General features: G+C 43.3%; 1 protein-coding gene across 13 annotated transcripts in view; it reads right to left on the bottom strand.

The window, feature by feature from the left end:
• DGKG (diacylglycerol kinase gamma) overlaps positions 1-18,771 on the bottom strand; it is a 213,484-nt gene that overhangs the window by 76,368 nt on the left and 118,345 nt on the right. For 12 of the 13 annotated variants that reach the window (XR_001899900.3, XR_002520454.2, XM_003894703.4 and 9 more), the window contains one exon: positions 18,611-18,675. Coding sequence is in view for 11 of the 13 variants with exons in the window: in XM_003894703.4 (XP_003894752.2) it covers positions 18,611-18,675 (65 nt within the window). In the remaining 2 variants the exon portion in view is untranslated. Of the gene's footprint in view, positions 1-7,891; positions 9,360-18,610; positions 18,676-18,771 lie in introns of those variants that run through there. The other variant, XM_021934588.2, reaches the window with a different exon arrangement.

Raw genomic sequence — 18,771 nt, 5'->3', positions numbered from 1 at the left:
TCCGCCTATGTTTCCTGTGCCTTCCACACCATCGGCCAGTTAGAGGCATCTTGTCTAGAATTAAGTCCACAGTAAGTCATTCCCTCATTGTTTCCCTTACCTTTCCCATCATGAAATTGCTAGCAAGGCAAGTCAAAAATGCACTCGATAGGGCAGATGCCTGGATAAATATCCCCCTTCTCTTCCCTATTCCATCTTCTTCCTGTGCCAGTTTAAAAAATCTTAAATAGAAAAGCATGAGCCAGAGCCTCGCTCTGCCTGAGAAGACTGTGGTAGACCCTGCCAGCAAAATCCTTTCTATTTCATCCTTTTGAAAATCTCATCCATATGCTCTCTACTTTGCTTCCACTCTGACGTTTGTGACTTCTTATTCTTGTGTATACATCCTTGCCACCCATTTCAGAGACTACAATTTATGTGAACTTGTCATCCTCACCTGGCCTGATGGTGCTGCTGTGCGTCCTGCCCCACCATGTCTCTGTCTGCAATCTCTAAGGTCGTGCTCTTCTCCCCTAAAGAACACGACTAATTCAGTTTGGCCCTCTCACTATGCGGTTGGCAAATGCATCCCAGTTGTAGGTGTGGCCCCAGTGGTCCTCCCTGCCAGTTCCTTGGGAGAGCTGCTTGGCATCACCTTAGCCATGCCTCTTAATTGTAGCTTGCACCTGCTGCCCTTCTGCGGGCTGTGATTTTAGAGTTTAATTTGAACACTCTACTTTATCCTACTTAAATCTCATTTTAAAGCTCTTCTGTTTGGTCTTCAAGTATCTGGCCAAAAATATTCCTCTTGGTTTATGTGATAAGCTCCCAATTCCTTGCCAGGGTCCTCTCATTCCAGCATCAAAATCCATGGTCCAGAAGAACAGTCGTTTTCAGATGAGCTACAGAGCAGCTCTGTGTTCCCCATATGTGCCTGTTTCTTCTAAAATTACGACTCATGGCTGAGGAAGAGACTAAAGCATTGCCTTTGCCCGTGTCCCTTGGCTTCCTACCCAAGACATCAAAGGTCACTAGAGATACTAACCAGGATTCTTCCAAATGTGTCATTTGCCACCATGCCCGCAGGCAGACAGGAGAAAGAGTCTGTAAGTTATATGAATATGTACACTTGAATGCAGGGGCTTTCACCAATGTGAATTCAGTAAAATATTGGTCTCAAGAGGCTCTGGGGTAAGGGGATGCTGTGGTCAGGTAAATTTGGGAAATGAAATAGTTTCTCTTGCTTTTGTGTGATCTCAGCAGGTTAGAATCTACATTAAAAGCTCTACAATATCAAACAGAAAAGAATTACGTTTAACTCAATTTTCTAAGTGTATTCAATGACTGACACCCCCCCCCCCATATTCTTGTGAATTTCCTTTTAACATCCTGTGGAATGCATTTTAACCAATGCTACATACTTTAATACATGCTGGAAGAAGACAATCTGGGTAGCTACCTCTGCAGGCTCATCAGGAGTTGAACCTCATGATAAGTCTGTTAGCTGCTCTGTCTCCCTTCTCCAGAAGGTCCAAATTTATCCTCCTTGTGCAGAGACTATACTTTTAATTTTTTATCCAAACAGGAATTAGGCATTTCCTCTTTATTTCCATATCTATTTATTAATCAGAGCGACTTTTCTTTATGTTCTCTTTGCCCTCCTGAGTACCTTTTCTTTCTGAATCATTTCTTTCTTTTTTTTTTTAAAGTGTATTTTATTTACTTATTTTTTTGAGGCAGGGTCTCACTCCATTGCCCAGGCCGCAGTGCAAGTGGTACGATTATATTAATAGTTCCCTGCAGCTCTGAAATCCTGGGCTGAAACAATTCTCCCCTCTCAGCCTCCCAAAGTGCAGGGATTACAGGCATGAGCCACTGCGCCTGGCCCTGAATCATTTTTTTTAAATGACATCTAGGAACCCTTTGTCAATGCTTTTAAATTCTCCTCAAGCCCATGCATTCTCTCCTTCGGCAGAAGACCAGTTCACATTTACAGCACCAATAATTTGTGACCAAGGTCAAGAAAGAAAAATAAACAATTGGCCCCCATCACAACCCTAAGATTATATTTCCTGGGCATCCACGTGACAACTTGGAGGGCCAAGGCTCTTATGGGGCCTGGCAATGTGTTTATTTGGCTTGCACAGTGGTGTTTAAAATTGGAAAATTTTACATACACACCTGAAGCCCAGCTTCTCTTGAGAAATCAGATCTGTTAATACTGGATTGCTTTCCAACCTGGCAATAATCGACTGCCACTGAGAACTGGCTGCTCCCTTTACACAGGTCTCAGGCTAGAGTTCTCACCACTCCCTAGAGCCTCACATCTACCCACTTCTCTCATTTACACGAACTGCCTGCCTCTGCACGCATTTGGATTTGTGACCTCTCATATAGACCTCTGTAGTTTTCCCCTGGGAATTTCCCTGGAAGATGCTTCAAAAGTGTCTACGCTACTTTCTTCCTCAGATCCTTCCTGTCTGAGCTGCTGGTGTCTTTGGTCATGAGTCCTAATACATGTCTGATTTCAAGGGTTGACCAGCTGCAGCAGGGTGACAGATGAATCATATTGGCATTTGCAAAGATCACATGCACAGAAATAAAATATCATCCAAATCTACCTCTTCCAGGAAATAATATTGCAGTTGCTCTGTGTTTGGAAGTTAGGGCACAACCTGGTAGATAGATCAACTATTCCACAATTATGGAACACTGAGAAATGAACTTGACTCTAACTATTAGAAAAGTAGCCTAAGCTCACATTTATCTTTTCCCTGAACTCACTACTTTGTACAAACCATGATTATTGTGAATTTTAAGATTATACCACGAAGTCTTGATTATTAAGGGACAAGTTCTTTAGTAAGTAGATTATCCAATCCTTCAAATTTCTTCTTTTCTCACCCTTTGGCTGTTAACCATTTCATTTTTCTTTAGTGCAATTTTTACCAGTTGTGGAGATGGGGCCAGAGGGGGAAATGAGTACAAAGCATGAACCAAAACGTCAGCTCAAATCAGAGGGCATCCTGTGGTGTCATCTCCACCCCAACCCTGCATATACCCACAGAAACCATGATTAAGAGCAGCCGCTCCCCGTCTCCCCATCCAAGTTCAGGGGCAAGGTGGTACAGAAGAGGAAAGGGGGAACCTGACTAATTACAACACTGTGTTGAGAGCTCCAATAAAAGTTTCACTGAGATCAACAGTTGGCGGTTTTCATTTACCCAGGACTTTCTCACTCCCTCTTACTCTATGGTAACCCAAAACTGGAGATTACGGACCCACTTTCAGCTTATTGAGTTCAAAGGCAAGAAAGGGTACTTGGCTTGATTGGCAGTTTGGAATGCTCTCCAAACAGGCCCACTTTCAGGATTAAAGGGACACTCCATTCAACAGAATAGAAAACATCTTGTTACTAGACAGTGAAGAATTTCAATCTAAGTGTAGGTTCAATAAACATGAATATTCAGCAATTACGTAAGTCCCTGCTGTGTTAGTAATTTGAAGGTATAAGTACATTCTTGAAGTGAGAAGAGCCCCTCTTTTATTGAAGAGCATTAGAAGATTGGGAAAATGCCTTCTTAGTAAAATGTGAAGTGGTAAGTACCCCCTACCCCCTTCAAATTTAAACACTCCTACAATCTTCAAAGTAGAGATCTATAGTCTTCAAAGTAGAGATTTGATGACCCCCTTTGGAGGAGCGTTTATAGAGGGGATGCTTATACTGAGAAGGGGGTTGAAATCTAAAGTCCTATCCAAATCTAGGAGTCTATAAGTTACTATTACAGACAGGAACCATGACAGCGTGCACTAAAATTAGAGATTCTACAATGGATTCTCATATACTGCTGCATGTTCTCCTTACAAATCCCCATAGTAATCAATAGCTTCATACCAATACCTGATAAACTTCAAATCCATTGACTTATTTACTCTAATTCTTACAGGCACCTTGTCAGGCAGTTGTAATTTCCATTTTACACATCAGAACATTAGGAATCAGAGAAGCGAGTAACCTTCCCAATGGCACACAGTAAGTAAGAGGCAGAGTAAGGGCTGAAACAGTTCTTTTGATGTTGAATGCAATGAAACTCAGGAATTTGCATCTGTATTTCACATGAGGGTGACACGACCTGGCGCAACAGAGTTGTAAAGCCATTTGCTCAGGGTTTCTGTGAAATAACTTACTTATTTCACGGAAGAGTGCGTTTCCTGATAAGTACAGTGAAAGCTTGCTTTCGAAATTTCCTTTGGCCCAATAATAAGTGCGTTACAGCTTTTTTTTTAGTAAATGCTGATTTAAATGGGGAATTAAAATTAATCACTTGAATCTTTTCTGAGAACATCTATACCTTTTTGCCTTGTTTTTTAATTTCTTCATAATAAAATACATGCAATTATGAAAAGTTTAAAGAAAATATGGAGGACTGAATATGCTAATCATATCAGCTCTAAATACAGATATGGACTCTGTTGTATCACCAAAATACCCTTATGCAAAAGGGCAACAATTTTCTGAAGTTTTAATTAGTAAAGTACAATAGAAGGCCAATAAACTCTGACAGTATTTTTTCTGGATATAAAAACAAAGAGACATGTTAAACTAAGTTGAAAAGCCTAAGTTGCCCTCTCCCTGAAGGCATCTGAAACCGTGGTGGTGAGGAAGAGAGAAAGACATGTGGATTCTTTTTTTCAGTATGGATTTCTACTTCACAACCAAATAGCATGCTTTAAAGCTCAGGCTTTATAAGAAAGCTCTGTCGCTGGTTTCCAGTTTTTCTAGCCCTGATGTGTACTGACTCCTCCAGGGCAGCAGAACTGGCTCCTTCATCTCTCTCCTGATGCCCCTCTTCCTTCTGTCTCCCCACAGGGATTGCCTCTTTTCTGGGTCTTTCTGACTAACACTCTGTCTGTACTATTCTAACATTTCATCAAGGTTCAGTATCTTAAAGTCCCAGTGATTCTAGGAGCCCTGAAAGTTTTGCTCCAGAAATACTTTGAAAGGTAAGCCACTCCTTCATTAATCTATTCAAAAAGCACTTACTGATGGATACCCTCACTATCCACTCACCCATTCCCAGGATAAGATGCAAACTCTCGTACGGACCACCGAGATCTGCTGCAACTGCTCCCTGCTGCCTTTTCACTCCACCTGGGAACCTCCGGCCTCTCCACTAGTGTGATGATGGAGGCAAAGATTGGCGTGATTGATACATCTACAAGCTAAGGATGTCAGACTGCTGGCAACCACTAGAAGCAAGGAGAGAGGCACAGAAATCATTCTATCTCAGAGCCTGGGGAAGGAGTCAACCCTGCTGACATCTTTCAGACTTGTAGCTTTTTTTTTCTTTTTTTAAGACAGAGTCTCATTCTGTCACCCAGGTTGCAGTGCAGTGGCATGATATTGGCTCACTGCAACCTCCGCCTCCTGGGTTCAAGTGATTCTCATGCCTCAGCCTCCCGAGTAGCTGGGATTACAGGAGCCCGCCACCACGCCCGGCTAATTTTTGTATTTTTAGTAGAGACGGGATTTCACCATGTTGGCCAGGCTGGTCTTGAACACCTGACCTCAAGTGATTCGCCCACCTCAGCCTCCCAAAGTGCTGGGATTACAGGCTTGAGCCATCGCGCCAGGCCAGACATGCAGTTTTTAGAACCACAAGCGAATAAATTCCTGCTGTTCTAAGCCACCCAGTTGTGGTGTATTGTTATGGCAGCCCAGCACACTGATACAGTTGGTATTAACTTCTGTATGTGCTCATCTTCCCAGCTACACCCACGAACTCCTGAAAAGCAGGGGCTGTGGTGCTCCATCGTCCCTCTCAGACATAGCATGATGCTAACACAAATAGATGCTCAATGCATTTTGGCTGAATGAAGAAACATGCTTGGCACCACCCTTCTGGATTTAGTTCAGTGGATCCCGAAGAGAGTTAGACTCCTCTCCAAGTGAGAAAGCTTATGAACAAGTTGGAGACATAGCTTGTAGTTTAGCATCCCAAACAATAAATTATAGAAGACAAAGAGGGCGCAGCAAAGTGGGACAGAATGTGTCAGAAACATTGAAGATGGGCCGGGCGCAGTGGCTCACGCCTGTAATCCCAGTGCTTTGGGAGGCCGAGGCGGGCGGATCACGAGGTCAGGAGATCAAAACCATACTGGCCAACATGGTGAAATCCCGTCTCTACTAAAAACAAAAAAATGTGCCGGGAGTGGTGGCAGGCGCCTGTAGTCCCAGCTACTTGGGAGGCTGAGGCAGGAGCATTGCTCAAACCTGGGAGGTGGAGGCTGCAGTGAGCTGAGATCACACCATTGCACTCCAGCCTGGGCGACAGAGCGAGACTCCATCTCAAAAACAAACAAACAAAACAACAACAAAAGAACATTGGAGATGGAGTCTGAGAGAAAGTGGAGTACAAAATGGGTTGGTCAAGTAGGTTGGTTCAGAATATTCTGTGCTGCATTTTGAAACAAGTGATGACTAGGCCACAAGAGGAGATGTCGTCTAGGTTGAGGGATTGAGGGCCTGAGAGCAGCGGTGTGGGGAAGGTGAGAGTAACGGAGCATGCAAGCAAGAAGCTGAGGCTGGTGTTTGAAGAGGAGAATGTTAGAAAGGGCACTAAATGCAAGCATGGGATGTAACGCGGGATGGGGCTGGGGGAAGTAGGTGTTTGTGCGGCAGCAACAGGACCACAAATGTATCCCGGGGAGACTAATGGGCAGCTCCAGGCAGGGTGGGCCTGAGTGGGAAGGGCATCGAGATGGGCCAGAGGGTAGCTGAGGAAATCCTGAGGATGGGACATCTCGGGGACCAATTGGGAACTGAGGAGCACAGGGGGCAAGAGGTCTCACAAGTAAAGAAAATTGTGCAGTTAAACAGCGCAGCTTGGTCAGTTGTGGAATGGGAGGCAGAAAGCTCCCATCTGGGTAGTCCGCCCCTGGGCTTGGAGAAGGTGGTGTGTTTATCATCCCAGATGAATGGAACTCTCTGTTTTTGGAAGCCTTTGCAAGACATTCCAAAGCTACTCTCAATAACTCATTTCAGTCTTTAATGTCTCCAGGCCAGAAGATTCCTGCTCCTATCCAAAAGACAATTCTTTAATTGTAGAGCACATTTTTTCCCTCTCTCATTCTTTCCTGAACTGAGATGAAGAGTAAGGAGGTGTAGTCACTATTTCCAGTTGTGAATCCTTCACACACTTGAGGCCCATTCCCAGCATATTCGCTGTTTCTCTCCAAGAAAAGTGATTTTGGATGACTTGTGGCTTTCTCATTGACCCTATAATCATATCTGTGGCTCTTTTCTAGTCTTTTTTTTGGGTGCATCTTTGGTCATGGGGCACAAAACTGGGCACATGGAGAGGCAGGGAAGTGTGGCAGGGCAAGAGGAGTTGTGGAGTAGACAGGCCTAGATGCCAATGGCAGCTTCCCTAGTAACTACTGTGGTCTGGAGCAAGTTCCATCTTCTCTATGAGCCTCACTTTTCTCATCTGTAAGATGGATCAATAATACTTACATTTGGTGAGTTGTGCCAGTTAAAAATATTGTACATGAGATCCTTGAAAGCTCTCAATAAATGATGGCTACTATTGTTGGTATGGGTTGGAGCAGAACTGATTACATTGGGAAAACCACCTTTATAAACACTTTAATAAATGACATGGTTATTCATGCTTTAAAAACTATACTAGGCCGGATGTGGTGGCTCACGCCTGTAATCCCAGCACTTTGGGAGGCCGAGGTGGTTGGATCACCTGAGGTCAGGAGTTTGAGAGAAGCCTGGCCAACATGATGAAACCCTCTCTCTACTAAAAATACAAAAAAATTAGCCGGGCGTGGTGGCGCATGCCTGTAATCCCAGCTACTCAGGAGGCTGAGGCAGTAGAGTTGCTTGAACCCTGGAGGCGGCCATGTCAGTGAGCTGATATTGTGCCACTGATTCCAGCCTGGGTGACAGAGAGAGACTCCATCTCAAAAAAACAAAAATGAAAACAAAAACGATGTTACTGCATAGTTCAGAAGGCAACTCTTGCTATCTCTGATGGTCAGATAAAACACAAACTGGTTCTTTTGAGATACAGCAAAACTATGGGCAGGACCCAGAATCGTGTTGAAAGGATAAAATATTTTTCAATACCCTGTGCAATAGTAGAGCTGCATAACATATTAAATAGTTATTTCAACTGTGAAGGGACTTGGATAATGGTATCTTTAAAGCACTCAATGACTAAACCAAAGCATTGGGACTTTTTACTTGGAAAAGACCAATAAAACTCCTACAGCCAATGAACTCACTCCATTCAATTCCTTTCTATCATCTTCGCTTCATAACCTATAAATGCTAGTATGTTAATAACGTTTTAAACTAGTGTTTACAGCGTGATCTCGAGTCAATAAAATTGTGCAATTAAAGTGTTGAAAGAAAATATGTTATAGTGCTGAGTTTATTTTTTGGAGGAGGGGATGAAAAATATGATTTTTTTTTACAATGAGCCTCAATGACTTATATAAAGAAAAATTATTTTAAAAATGGTATGTATAGCTTTATAAAAACACTTTATCATAAATATTTTAAGGTATATATATCAAGATAACTGCTGTAATGCACCAAAATGGCAATATTGTGTTTCTCCATGATGGGACTATGAGTGACTGGTTTTTTTTCTTACTTTAACTTTTCTGAATGTTCCAAATTATTTATAATGATATTGCAATGTGCTATATAATAATACTTATGATGTATTATTAAATCACATAATGATAAATATATTGATATTTTATTGAAAAACTTTTAATTAAGAGAAATGACGAGAAAAATAATTCCATATATTTCTACATTGATGACTCACACCCTATTTAATATTAAATAGATTTTTATCTGCCTATATTAGATAATCACCAACATTCAGAGTTTTAAGGGCTTCTGAATCATCTAACATGATTATTATCTGATATAGGATCTCTTTTCAATAAGAATATTAATAACAATCATAATAGCTACCACTGATGTGCCCGACTCTGTAATAAACACTTTAAGTGCATTGTTCCACTAGATCCTCGAAATAAGCCTATGAGGTTAGCAGGCAGAACAATGCCCTGAAGACGTCCACGTTCTGATCCCCAGAGCCTGTGAGTATGCTAGGTTACGTGGCAAAGGGGGAATTTAGGTTGCAGATGGAGTTTAAGTTGCCAGTCAACTGACCTTGAGATGGGGAGAGGATCTTGAATAATCTGGGTGGGTTCAGTGCAATCAGCGTTCTCATAAGTGGAAGAGGGAGGCAGGAGAAAGAATATCAGAGGGATGCCATATGAGAAGGACTCGACTGGCCACTGCTGGCTTCAACAATGGGAGGGGGCCAGGAGCCAAAGAGTGGTGATGCCTGGAAAAGGCAAGGAAACAGCTTTTTCCCCAGACCCTCCAGAAAGGAATGTAGCCCTGATACACCTTGATTTTAGCCCGGTGACACCTATTTCAGACTTCCGACCTCCAGAACTGTAATACAGTAGTGCTAGTTTTTTGTTGTTGTTGTTGTTGTTTTTGAGATGGACTCTCCCTCTGTTGCCCAGGCTGGAGTGCAGTGATGTGATCTCGGCTCACTGCAAGCTCCAGCTCCCAGGTTCACGCCATTCTCTCGCCTCAGCCTCCCGAGTAGCTGGGACTACAGGCGCCTGCCACCACACGAGGCAAATTTTGTTTTTGTATTTTTAGTAGAGACGGGTTTTCACCGTGTTAGCCAGGTTGGTCTTGATCTCCTGAGCTCGTGATCCGCTTGCCTCGGCTTCCCAAAGTGCTGGGATTACAGGCGTGAGCCATTGCGCCCGGCCAGTAGTGTTGTTTTAAGTCACTAAGTTTGTGGCAGCTCATTACAGCAACAATAGGAAACTCATATAATATTATACTCCAGTTTTACAGGTGAGCAGACTGAGGTTTAGGAAGAGTAACTTGGTCAAGGTCACACATGGTGGTTAATGAGGACTCCTGGATTTGAATCCAGGTTGTCTGATCATGGAACCTCTCCTACTGGGCACTTGCTTCCAAAATGATCGCCAGCATGGGCTTGAACGCAAAACATGAAAACTCATCACCTTCCCCAATAGCTCACTGCACTTGAGGATGCCTCTGACCGGTAGAATTGATGTCCTATTTGGGGCTCAACCCAGTCTTGCATTCCAGTCATCTTTTCATTGATTTATTGTGCAAAATAACACAATTCCTGCTTTATAAGAAAAGCCTTTTAAATATTTGAGGCCAATAATCACTCCGCTCTAAGGCTTCTCTTCTTTGGGTGAAACAATTCCAGATTCAGCCTTTTCTTCGAAGACATCTAAAGTTCTAGTACCTTCTCAACCACTCCCTTCTGGAAAGTATCCAGACTGTCAACTCTCACGTTAGGATCCAGTCAGTTCCAACCTTACTTTGAATTTGTGTGCTTTGATTTTCTTCCATAAGGTTATCATGCTAGCCTCAACTCTTGTGAACTTGATTACATACTGCATCTTGAGCTCTTCGATGGAAATATTTCTAGAAATCAATCAGTCAGTAAATACTGATAACTGGGATTATCTGGCCTATAGTCTTGAAAATATAGCGTGCTTTCAAGTTCCTTCTGGTATGATCACAAACTGATTCTACTCTTTGTTGACATGAATAAGACCTTTCCTGTTCTAGCCTGGCAGGGGCTAGAAGAAAAGCCCATTAAGTTACAGAAAGAAACGGTTCTGGCCAGTGGGTAACCTTGTAGGGAGGCTTGAGACGCCACAGGCTGCTGCTGTGCAACAGTTGAGAGGTTGTGCTGTCTGTTCCCATGTGGACTGGGGACCCAGGAGGAAAATGAAGGGATTGTTAAGAGTCAATGTGATTTCATCATATTATTTAAAATACTGTGAACGTTAGGGCAGAGAGAACTGCACACAAATATTAATAACAGACTCCCCAAATCTTTGATCATCTACCACTTTAGATGATCCACGTGGTTGCTCCCTTATTTCTGCGAATAAACAAGGCTTAACTATAAACAATCATCATCAACAACAACAACAACAAAAAACCCTGGACTTCTGCAGTTGTGTAATGAGCATCTGATGAAAAAAACATGAACCCATATTTCATTCATTTTACTCTCTGCATCTCTCGCAAAGAGGGGTGAGGAGGGTGGGGGACAAAACATTTTTGTGGCTTAGTATCTAAACATTCAAGTAATTAAGTCAGTTGCTCTGTCAGAATTGACTTGAAAGTCAAAGGTTCTTGAGCACAAAACATAAGGTTTGCATTTCTTTATAAATACCTACAGGAATAAGAAAAAACATAGAAAATGCCACAATTAAATTCATTTGGGGCTTTTCTGAATCCCAGATATTTAAGAAAAATAGTTTGCTATATTGAGGGAAGCAGGTGCAGACAGTCTGGACCTCTGGCTACCTACAGCAGGTCTCTTTTGAGGTGCCAAATATTAGATGAAGAGAGGCAAAGCCCAATTCAGGGCACAGAATGAAGACTTTGATGGCAAGGATTTTTAACTTTGCTATATTTGCTGCTGTTGAACCTTTATGCCTTGAGAAAGTCACACATCTGGGTCGTAATAGTGGGCTACCTCACAGGGCGCCAGGAAAGAACAACTTAGAAAGGTTTCATTTTTAGATATAAGAAGAAAATCTTATGTAAATCGTGATATATTTTATGCTTGTGACGGCAGAGCATACCTCAGGTATTCAAGACAGGAAACCCTTTCTTTCATTTTCAGAACTGTATGACTTGAGCTTTGTCAGTTTCTATTTGGTTTCCCACAGAACATCTCTGTCTTTATCTGAGGTCAGGGTTGGGGAGAGGTATGTGGTGGGTGAGGGGAAAGAAGTATCCGTGAGGGAGGGGTAGTCATATCCCCAGCATCTGACCACAGGGCCACTTGCCTACCTGTCGTGCAGTCCATGACCCCTGCTAGTAAGCCAGAAGCACCCAGAGAGCACATGGAATCTGTCTTGCCACTCTCCTTTACTCACTCCTGCCCTGTTCCTCCTGATACCATTTCACCTGGGGTCTGTGACCCCCTCCCTTGATCCTGCTAGCCCGGACTTGGCACTGGACTTCGAATCTCTAGTGTTCAGATCCCCAACCTCCACCTCTCGGATCTCCATGGAGCCAGTGAAGGGGATTTCCTCTAGAGCTTCTGTCCTGCAGAATCCAAACCAACCAAACTGGTGCCATATTCCCAACCCAAAGAGAAGGATTTGGGCAGATTCAATGCATCACTGCTGGGGTCTCCTCCAACTTTTCAGGTTAAAGGCCATGTCAATGGAGCATTGATTCTATGATAACTGAATCCCATTTGCCACTCCATTAAAAAAAACCCATTTATTGTCAATACTTTATTGTCAATTTAAGGCAATGCTTGTTATTTAATGATATTCAACAACAAATGTTTATGGCGAACCTACTATGTACTATGAAAACTTAGGTATTATGTCACTAAATACTTATAGCAACATTGCAAGATTTTCAAAAGAGGCAGCAAAGGATTAAGAAGATTAACTTGCCCAAGGTCACATAGCTAATACGTGGCAAAGCCAAGTTTTGATGCCAACTTACTCTATACCCTGCTGTCTTCTTCTATAAATAGTTACTAAGTGCTTAGTTATTTACAAGGTATATTTCCAACCTCTTAAAAACTCAAGCTACATTAGGGCTTCTGGGGAGCCCCTCATCAGTGACTCCATGGGACCTGCTCCAAGAAAGCTAATATTTCAGAACCTGTTAATTACTCAAGGGCTTTTGAGAAAGGTGGTCAGCTTCTAGTAGGAATGAAGCACTGCTTCGGTCCCTTTGAAGGGTCTAACAGGAAATAACTTGCTTCAGCCTCAACTGCTGAGAGACATAGTCAAGTGGATACACTCAACAGGTTTAGAGTAACACATTCCTCAAGTACTCTGAGTTTCTAACCAACAATGAAAACATTCCATGCTTAGACTTCTCTTTCTAGACACTCACTGACAGTGACATTAGAATTAGGTGGTTTTTATGTATAGATTTCGTATGGCAAAACTCTTCATGGAGACTTAATCTGGAAACTTCATGGTGGCTGGGGTTTGGCTATCTGGAAGACTTTGATGGGATTCTTGTCTCCTCTGCTAGTACTGACTGCCGCCTGTCTGTGGGACTGAGAGTCCCTCTCCTTCTCTCTAAGTTGAAACCCTCTTTCCTCCATTCTTTTGACTTTATTGCAAACACTCTACTCCGTGACTATTGGCAAATGTGTCCTTTTATTAATTCCTCTCTCCTTGCTAGGCAGGGCCAGCTCATAGGTGTGAGACGTGGACCCCGGGGCCCCACACTTAAGAGGGCTCAGTGCTTAGTTTAATGCTTGGCTGTCACTGGCTTGAAATTCATGATAATTTTTGAAGAAGGGGCCTCACCTTTTTTACTTTTGCACTGGGCCACACAGATCATATAGCCAGTCCTGCTCCTTGCTGTGGACATGGAAACAGGGAGGATACTCACACCATACAATGTATGACTGGATGGTGTACCTGTTCTCCTTCCCTCTGGAACTGGGCAGGCATTTTCCCATAGAGACAATCCATAAAGGCAGATGATGCCAACCATAACTCCATCCTCCTTAGCCTCAGTTCCTTCATTTCTAAAATGGGGACCGTGGCACTTACCCTTGCATGTTATTGTGAGCAATGAGTGGGATGATGTATAAAGTACTTATCAGAGTGTCTGGTATACATCAGTGCTTGCTCAATGAAATCCACGGGAGATAGCAGTTGCAGGAAACAGAGCTTGAACTCTGGAGTGAAGAGCTAGGTCAGAAATTAAATTAGCCCCACTGCCTAAAAAATACATGACTTTTGTTAGTTGACTTGGTTTCTTCCAGCGTCAGTTCCTTTATCTGTAAATGGGAATGCTAATGTTTCTCTTGTAAGGTTGTTTTGTGATTTAAATAATTTAATGTATTTAAAGACCCTAGTTCACCACTTGGCATCTAGGAGGAGCTAAAAGATGAAACAGTTCTTAGTCAGGTTTCCCTTTAACAATATTGCTAGGAGGAGCTAAAAAAATTATAACAGTTCTTAGTTAGGTTCCCCTTTAACACTATTGCTACACTTAAAACAACCAATTTGGCCAGGAGTGGTGGCTCACACCTGTAATCCCAGCACTTTGGGAGGCCAAGGCAGGTAAATCACTTGAGGTCAGGAGTTCAAGACCAGGCTTAACAACATGGTGAAACCCCATCTTTACTAAAAATATGAAAAAAATTTAGCCAGGCATGGTGGTGCGTGCCTTTAATCCCACCTACTCGGGAGGCTGTGGTAGGAAAATCACCTGAACCCGAGAGGCAAAGGCTGCATTGAGCCAAGATCACACCACTGCACTCCAGCCTGGGCGACAGAATGACTCTTTCTAAAAAAAAAAACAAAAACAAACAACCAAAAAAACATGACCAAAAATACCCCTTAAAAAGAAAACAATTCATTTGCAAATGATGTTTGGGATATGACCATTAATAAGTTCTTATATATTATACAACTTCCTGTATACTGTATCACCTGTGAAATGTAACCACCTTGTATGTTAAAATAATTTTGTAAAAAATATTTGAGCACTATTTTTCCTTTTCTTTTGCTAGACTATGAGTTCCTTGAAGGCAGGGGCCATGTCTTATGTGCCCTTTATTCCAGATCACTTTCAAACACTTCAGAATCTCAGTTGAATCGAATTTCTCTTTTGTTCTTTATGCCAACAGTGAGATGATAATCTACCTAACATTCCTCAATTAGCAATTAATAATTAGCCTATCGATAACTAGGAGGTAGACAGGGCAAAAAATAACCCCATCTCTGCCCTGAAAGGTCTTTTCTTTTTTGTCCATCACACATGGCTCATATTCCTGCCTCCTCGGTTCTGGTTCTTGCTCCGTTAACGAAACTATTCCCTCAGGGAACATAACTTGGTTTTCTGGAATCTACTATCCTCCCTGGTAACAACCTATATAGAGAGGCCATGGAGGAGGAATTTCCTGAAACCCCAACATTTGAGTCATAATTTGATGCCTCTTAGGATTCAAAGAGGCCTCAGACCTGTGACTTTTAAACATTTGGGGAGTATAGGTTCCTTTAAGAATCTTCTGATAGTTATAGACATTCTCTGCAGAAAAATACATTCAATACCTTAGTACAATTTCAAGGTGTTCTCAAAACCCCTGAAGCCCTTGCGTCCCAGATTAAGAATTCTTGTTAGAATAGCCAAGAAAAGGGAATCAGTAATGTGAATGATTCCGGTTTCCTGGTAAGTTCTAGCCCTGACTAGTCACTCTCCCTTGCTGAAAACAAAACAAAACAAAACAAAACAGAACAAAACACAGCAATGACAACTCCCAAGATTTAACCTCAAGGTTATCCCTGAGAGTCCAAACCTGGGCAGTAATGGCAAAGGGCTTTCAGCCAAGCAGTAACTACTCTTTGGAGAACCTAAGTTAAGCTGAGTAAAATAAGCCTTGTTTGATAATACCGTTTACATTTCCAAATCCTGGGTATCAAGCTTTCTTCCTATCCCTTGCGGCCCTTCCTAAGTTTAGCCGCTGGTGTAATGGGGTAACCATGGCAACAACCACCTGCCTATTTAAAACCATCTCCAATGCTAAATAAGGAAGCCTGAAGAAAATGGCTGCTTGCCTGCCTCTCAGTGGACAAATTGGGCACTCCTGGGTATTTTAGACACGGGCGAATAGGCAGGGTAGAAGCAGTATGTATGCAAAGCTCCTCATAGGAAGCATTTGGTGACCTGTTGAAATAGGTGCTACTTCAGCCCTTCTGTCTTCAGATGTTAGGCAAGCACACAGGTTTACGTGCAAATCCGTGTGCCTGTCACCACGTCACCCATGCTACCTTGACCTCAATCAGGTGAAGAGTGAGGTGAGAACCTACCCTCAAAGAGTAGTCTTGTTTATGGGATCTCGGAAGGGAGAAGGAAAAACAGTTCTACAGATCACAGTGAATTTGTTCATACTTTGCATTAAAATGCACACTACAATCTTTTTTTTTTTTTCTGACTGATGTGTCTTTCTAATTGTACTTAATCATGTGGGTGATGGATGATTGCTCTATTTATGTCATATGTTGGCCTGCCTATTGATTTTTGGCATATGGAGAAATTTCTCCCTCCCTCTGCTTCCTTGCTTTCTGGGAATTACAGAGGTTTGGTTTCTTTCCCCTGCCGAGACCATACAACTGATCACACTGAACATCTTGCTCTTCCACAGTATACTGTACCCTCTCACTCCTTCGTATCTTTTCGTACATTTGCTTCCTTCTCCCTGTGTTGCCCTCCTCTTTTTCTGTGCCTTGGTTCAGTCATCTCTGTCACTGGAAAACCCTCCATGCCACGTTTCATGTCCTTGGTTTTTGCTCCCATAGGTCACTTCTAGTCACATCCCTTAACACAAACCATTCTGCACATCTGCTTGCCAGCCTGTTTCCAGCACCGGGCTGTGAGTCCCCTACATGGGTCTGTCCAAAACGCCTGTAGAACAGTGCCTGGTGTGCATTATGTTTTCAAAAGATCTGTTGAATGAATGGATGAATGAATGAACAGAGCCCCACGGCTTTCACAAGTGTATGGTACATGCGCATGAGTACGTATAAGGATACTTGTGTGAGGCCGGGTGCGGTGGCTCAAGTCTGTAATTCCAGCACTTTGGGAGCCTGAGGTGGGCAGATCACTTGAGGTCAGGAGTTCGAGACCAGCCTGGCCAAGATGGTGAAACCCTGTCTCTACTAAAAATACAAAAATCAGCCGGGTGTGGTAGCGGGCACCTGTAATCCCAGCTAGTTGGGAGGCTGAGACGGGAGAATCACTTGACTCAGGAGGTGGAGGTTGCAGTGAGCCGAGATTGCCCCACGGCACTCCAGGCTGAGCAACAGAGTGAGATGCCACTGAAGAAAAAAAAAAAAAAAAAGGTACTTGTGTGGAAAGAGGACTTTAAAAGTCTGAGGAATGAGTTGAAGAGGAGTACTTTTTAAAAAAGTGGTTTGTGTATATCTGGGAGTGCAAAAGATTGTTAGAGGTGATCACCTGAACTGTACGTTTGTGACTACAGTGTCAGGGGCTGGAAGTACACGTGTTCCTAGCGTGCAGTGAGTGTGTAGAGTCTGTGCGTGTGAGAGCAAGAAGACGCTGTGATAGGATGCACTTCCTAAAAGGTTCATTCAGCTACTATCACATCTCATAGATCACTCTTCCTGAAGCTGCAGTGTTCAATATCTGACCTCTGAAAAGACCTCCTTCTTATTGGTTGACCTCTCAGGCTGTGGGGTCAGGACAAAGAGTAGGAGTGAAAATGGCAAGTGCTGAAAATGATGGGTACAGGCTTTAAATGAATGTCTTCAGTGAATGCTCTAACCTCTCTTTTAAAGACAATTCTTACTTGTAATCCCAGCACTTTGGGAGGCTGAGGAGGGCAGGTCACTTGAGGTCAGGGGTTTGAGACCAGCCTGGCCAACATAGTGAAACCCCATCTCTACTAAAAATACAAAAGTTAGCCGGGCATGATGGCGCATGCCTGTAATCCCAGCTACTCAGGAGGCTGAGGCAGGAGAAAGGTTTGAACCTGGGAGGAGGAGGTTGCAGTGAGACAAGATTGTGCCACTGCACTCTGGCCTGGGTGACAGAGTGAGATTCTGTCTCATAGATAAAAAATAAAATAAATAAATAACTAAATAAAGACAATTCTGTGGGCTAAACAAAAGTCAACATCTTCAGGTTCAAAGACAAAGTCCAAATCATTATCCATCCTCCTCCTCACCTACCTAGGGCTGGGGTGGGAACAGTGTCAAAATAGTGGTCATCTTGAAATAGTACAGCAAAGAAAAAGAAAGAATGAAAATTAACCAATGAGAAGAAAGAGAGAAAGAAGGAAGGAGGGAGAAAGGGGTAGCTATATGTCAGTCACAACTCAGTTCTGGCAAATTTTCTCCTACAAGGAAGAAGGGTTTGCTTTCATTTGCAAATGACCTCGTTTCCTCTTTCCTTTCATTTCTGAACCTAACTTGGCAACTTCACAGAGTGCCCAGGCTGAGGCTGGGACTTAGTGGGTTCCGGGTCTCCGGCCTTTGCAGGTACCTCTCTGCTGCTGCCCTCTGCTGTCGGGGGAGGCCAAGGAGACGCCCTTCTGGGCCTCCTGGTCCAAGCCCCAGAGCTGCCACCTCCTCCACTTTGAGACCGACAGAAGCTAGGGTCTCTTCCAGCCTCCCCACCCTTCCACAAAAGAATCATGAGGGGCTGGGGTTGAAAGCGCTGTACTAGGAAGCAGAAGAGACTCAGGAGGGGGTTCCAGTTAGCCAAGGGCAGATACCCTCCCACCTCCTCCTCTGCAAAAGCAGGCCCTTCATACCCACCTCTTGCTTCCCAGCCCCTCCCTTTGCACAGATCTTTTGGGAGAGGACAGGCAGTTAGCCTGTGCCAAGTTTCTGAAATTTTTTTTTTCTTGGAAATGGAAACCCTCCTTCCGGCAATGTGGCAGGAAGGCCAAGTCCCTGGAGGCCCTGGCTGGGAACATTTCCGGAGAGCAGGTGAAAGGCCTCTGTCCCGCCAGGGCCACCCTGGGTGGGTGGCAGTGCAGCCGGGCCTGCAACTTACCTGCTGTTGAATTTTTCAGGGTGTTTCTCTCTCATCACGTGGAATCTGTGTGCAATGGAAGCGTCCTGAAAGTGAAAGAGACAAAGCAGATCCTTGGTGAGTGGTCATGACAGTGCAGTGTGGAGGGAAGGGACACACACATGCCCTCGCTGAGTCATGCC

This window comes from Papio anubis, chromosome 2, assembly GCF_008728515.1.
Source record: "Papio anubis isolate 15944 chromosome 2, Panubis1.0, whole genome shotgun sequence".
Taxonomy (NCBI): domain Eukaryota; kingdom Metazoa; phylum Chordata; class Mammalia; order Primates; family Cercopithecidae; genus Papio; species Papio anubis.
Note: the sequence above shows the minus strand (reverse complement) of the source record. Positions and strands in the feature narration are given on the sequence as shown.